We start from the raw sequence: 5,074 nt of genomic DNA, 5'->3' as shown, positions 1-5,074 counted from the left end.
CCTCCGACAATTGGAAGAATTTTTTCAATTTTGGTAAATTTGTCTAAGAATTGTAAAAATTTCAGATAATAATTAGAAACTAATTTCTGTGAGAAAGAAATTATTTTATGATTTATTAAAATAAAGAGCCCCAGGGCATAAGGACGTAAATTCCAAAACTTAAATTTCACCAGTGGCATCAAAAACTATCTAAGATTAATACATATAATTTTTTTAGAGTGCTGTTAAGCTATTAGTTAGTGTTCTATTGAACCATAAAAGGAATATACTGAAAGTAGCAACCACCTTTGAGAAAACAAAACTTTTGTCAAAGTTACACTGAGAAAACTATATCGCATGATAATATCGCATTATGATAGCGCAAAATCGTGATATCGTACATAGCAAGCTTTAACATTATACGCCGCATAATTGTGCAATCTATAACGTAAGAATTTAAGTTTATTACGCTATCACATTGCATTTCTAGTTTTGTGATCTCGCGAGGGTCTAAGTAGTGAACAAACGATCACAGGAAAAATCAAAGATAAATTTTACATCGATTCCAGGTGAAAGATTCACCGAAACTAAAATTAACCTTGCCAGATAAACTTCACATGAATCGAAGATAATTTCCGATTTGTAACCCTGCCTGGATAATCTTTCATCGTATAATCACATTATTTTTATTCCAGGTGTAGTGATAATTACTTCTTTAAATTTGAGAGATATGGGGATTCCCGATTTATAGCTCGAACTCACTCATACTCTGTCTTTTTTCCATTGCTGCTATAAGGACGCCGTATAGCGGACGACAGCAACAAAATTTAACTTCATTTTTTTCTGTGATATTAGTGCATTGTAATATCGTACAAAGCTCCAGGACCTGATTGTACGTTATGATATTGTGCATTCTTGCAATATAGAGGTTTTGCGATATCGTTGTGCGATATCTTTTTCTCCGTGTACGGTGCGTACCAAAAATCTCAATTTTGACTCAGAAAGAGTTGAATACCTTTTTTATTTTTTAATTATTATTTAATTTAAAACAAAATGATCAGGACTATAACTTAGCTCTATGGAATTGACTCAAAAAAACGCTGGAACTGTGAAATGCCAGGAAAAGTTTTACAAATACAAGTTTTTTTTAAATTGTGATAACAAACATTACACAAATGTAGATATTTTCCACAAAAATAGTGGGGAAAATTTCCCACGATCCACGAAGTATTCCAAAACATTTTTTCGGAATTTCTCCAAGATTTTTTGGTACATTTTCATTTTTTTTAAATAACAAACTTTCGTGTGATTTGCGTTACAATGATGTTAAGGAAAATTCCACTAAATTTGTTTTATAGTGTAGTCATTTAAACCGAGTCAAGAAATTTTATGATGAAGGCCTTGTTTAGAAATAAAATCATATCAACCGAATTTGTGTGAGTTCATAGGTTTGAAGGTTTTTTTTCGCGTTAAAAAATAAATGATCCTAATATACAAGACTAGTCCCACATTAGTTGCTTAGTCATTATAAATTGGCATAAATATTATATTGTGAAACGTAGTTTAAACAATAAGTTACTCTTTATCTAAAAATGCATAAAAGCGTTGCAAAATGAAAAGCTGTTTTGCATTTACTCTAACTATAGGTTTCTCAATTTTATAGTATTTTAATAAATTTACAACATTATAGAGTTCCTTAAGTGGAAAATTATTGAACAAAAATTATGACTAATATAGGGAAAACTGACTATCAGTGGGTCGGGTAATTTTCAAAGTCGTAATTAGGCCTAAATTTGGTAATTCATGACGTTAATTAATGCCAATTTAAAGGTAATTTATATAACTACATGATTCATGTATGACACCAAGAACTTTTACAATTAATTATGCAAATCCAACGTTTTTGAGAGAGAATAAATTCTTTTTATTTCTAGTCGTCTGTTCACGGTGGGTCCATCACCATATTATTTCATTTATTAATGAAATTTTTTAACATTCTATGTCATCATAAGTTCTTGTCGAGACTTTCAGAAATAATAATCACAGACATACGAATTTGTACAATCACCAATTTCGGTGAAAATACTTAATAAAGTTAAGGTATATTTTTCCAGAAAAATCTCAGACAGTTTTTTCCATTTTTCTCATAGTGAATTTAGATGTTTCTAAATTCCAGAACCTTCTATGAAACTATGACTTTCATCAGAGGTAAACTGTCCATATTCAGGATCGTGACGATTCGCATGAATGCTTTTCGACTACGCTGTCTGATTTGCACCACCTGCGATGCAGACTACCGTAGACGCAATCGTTCAGCCTTGAGGTTGCGCAATAACAGGAGGCTATGTGAAATCGAAACATTTGTCGAAACTTCTTGCTCCGACTAGCAGTCCTTTCAGAAGCATTCGGCAGCCTCACGCTTGTGGAATCCAGTCAACCAATCCCGTCATCTACCATTCTCTACCAAAAGATATAAAAGAGTCAAACGAGTCTCACAATGTAGTGGATGACAATTCGTTATTCTGAGTCCTCAGAAAAAGTATTTACCTTCACCAGTCCTCAAGAATCTTGAAGTATCAAAGGTCATGCAAGATCCATCATCTAAAATAACCAAAACTCGACTATTGATGTAAAATCTAATCACAGTCGACTATGAGAATAAAAATTAAAAGAAATCAGAAATAAATTTGATCTCGAAAATAAATATAACTATAAAAATGAAAGTATTATGGAGGGGTTGGTACGCAGTTTCCGTCCTGCTCGCCTTGGTTTGCGCACTTCCCTTAAACCAGAAGGAGAAGGCCTACCTCCGAACAAAGTTATCCAGTTTTGAATCCCTCGATGTTGGGGACATTCCCGAGGATACCTTCGATGAGATTATTGAGGATTACGAAACCCTCCGTCCTAACCCAGCTCCCAAGAATAACAGATTGGTGGCAAAGCCACTAGCTTTAGAACCCGATGCCGAAATGCTACCCGTACACTACAAGGGGCTGAAGCCACCCGGAGTGGATCACATGGAGATGATCGTTGTGGATGCAGATACGCTGGGATCTCACCACCTCGGCAAAACTGCCTACCGGGCTTCCAAGATTGAAGAGGGTGGTGACATTTCCGGGAAGAGGAAGTCTACCGAAGGAAAGGAAACCCAATTCAAGCGACTCAAACTTGGTCAAATCGAGAATTCTCAAAAAAGCAAAAAGGGAGTTCGAAAAAGGAATGAGAGGAATTGGTATGCAGAAGAAGAGAAGAGGAATAATCGATTGGAGAAAGAAGACAAAGGACGAGAAGAAAATTATGGAGAGTTTCTAAATGATGGTGCTAGAGCTGTTTCTGATATAGTGTCCAGTGATGCGAATCAGAATCAGGCCAGATTAGATCGTAGAGGATTCTTAAATGATTCTGAGTCGTCAGAAGAAGATGCGACGAATAGAGATAAAAAAAGAATATATTGAAAAATAAAAGTTCTAAAATATTGAATTAGTTTATTGTTCGCATATTTCTAAAATTAAGTATTGGAATTTTGAAATTTCTTTGAGAGATGCGTAAATGATTTAATTTGCAAAATCAAAAAGACATAATTAGATTATCTAAATAATTATTTCAAACTAGTTTTTTTCAACTAATTGTAAATCAATCTGAATTTAATTTTAATACTAGTTTTGAAGATGTTATTACACTGTATTAATGTGCGGTAAATTTTGTCCGTACTCTGATAATCGAAAAAGTTGAAAAATTTGTATTAATTTTTAAACTTTTACTGATTTATTAAGCACCTAGTATTTAATAAACGCTGTAAATACTATATATTTCATTTGTTCTTTTATCAGATTTTGTTCGGCATTTTTTTAAATAAAGCACTTTTTGCCGTTGGACCCATCATCCCTGTCCTGATGTTCCCTTAAAGTCTTTGGATTCGGCACCATTGCCTTACAAATTTATATTTATTTATCAAAATTTATTTAACATTTAATATTACCACTGCCATATTTACCCTTCCACTATATACCATTTCCATATTCCCATTTTTCTTTCATGAGTCCCCCACAACTGTCCACTCAAATTTTGATATTAAATCAGACTTCAAGGTTTCAAAGGACTTTAAAGATTTAGAAATATTTCTGAATATTTATAAAAAAAATTAAAATATTTTAAATATATCACAAAGGTTTCAAATACTTTACCAAGATTTTGAAAAAATCAAAGATTTTAAGAGGTTTCTAAAGATTTTAAGAAAGCAGCCTACATTCGAACCTTCATTAAAGAACTATATTAGTTAAAAATTATACAACAATTGAAATAAATATATAATAAGGCTTTGACATATTTTTTGTAAAATGTATGTATGTATTACCATGCGATATCCTAAGAAATATACACACTTTAAAATCATATTTACATGATAAATGCAAATTTAAAAAATTATGTTCATTAAAAAAAAATTTATTTTGATTATGGTATTCTGCTCAAGGAAGGGCTCCTCAGTAGGCGAGAAGAAATGCTTATTTACATGACTGACTCTGTTTTTACATCTAAAAAAGTAAACCCATGTAAATTTGAATCTAAATTAGAAAACTGTTGTATACTTACAAATTATACAACACTGAACAATAATATTAACGGTATATAACATATTTTCTGTAAAATTTAAATTAAACGTAAAACATTTTTTAAAAACTTGCTAGTTGGAAATTATATTTATGTGAAAACTTAAAATTTATATATTTTTGTTTACTTTTCTGTAATAATTAGGTCTACACAATTAGGTTAATTGAAATAATTTTCTAAAGATTTCGCAAAGATAATTAATCTTTAAGCAATTTACACAGCAATATTTTTTCTAAAATTGTTACAATAATTTTCCACTTAAGAAATTTTGAAATTTTAGTTACATTTGAAAAAATCACTATAAGAGCCAATTAAAGACAAAGTGGTTCCTTTTTTTTTTAATTTTCGCTCATTGTGTGTAAGAGGAAATGCCAAAAATATTATTTAAATGGTTAATCAACTTTTTTTACTATTTTTAATTAGTTTTTTTCAAATATTCTTTGTTTACTTTTCAGATTGTGTGGCATATTTCCACGAGGTGTATAAG

At 31.3% G+C, this 5,074-nt stretch overlaps 1 protein-coding gene across 1 annotated transcript; it reads left to right on the top strand.

Annotated features, from left to right (window-relative positions):
- The first annotated feature begins 2,502 nt into the window (after window positions 1–2,502).
- On the top strand, window positions 2,503–3,507 carry LOC117173400. The gene has a single exon (XM_033361945.1). The coding sequence runs from the start codon at window positions 2,697–2,699 to the stop codon at window positions 3,432–3,434; it is 738 nt and encodes a 245-aa protein (XP_033217836.1). The 5' UTR covers window positions 2,503–2,696; the 3' UTR covers window positions 3,435–3,507.
- The last annotated feature ends 1,567 nt before the right edge of the window (window positions 3,508–5,074 follow it).

Source organism: Belonocnema kinseyi, chromosome 5 (genome assembly GCF_010883055.1).
Source record: "Belonocnema kinseyi isolate 2016_QV_RU_SX_M_011 chromosome 5, B_treatae_v1, whole genome shotgun sequence".
NCBI classification, from domain to species: Eukaryota; Metazoa; Arthropoda; class Insecta; order Hymenoptera; family Cynipidae; genus Belonocnema; species Belonocnema kinseyi.
Note: the sequence above shows the minus strand (reverse complement) of the source record. Positions and strands in the feature narration are given on the sequence as shown.

Excerpts from the sequence above, each read along its gene's own strand:
- LOC117173400 (XM_033361945.1), top strand. The coding sequence starts at position 2,697 with ATGAAAGTATTATGGAGGGGTTGGTACGCAGTTTCCGTCCTGCTCGCC.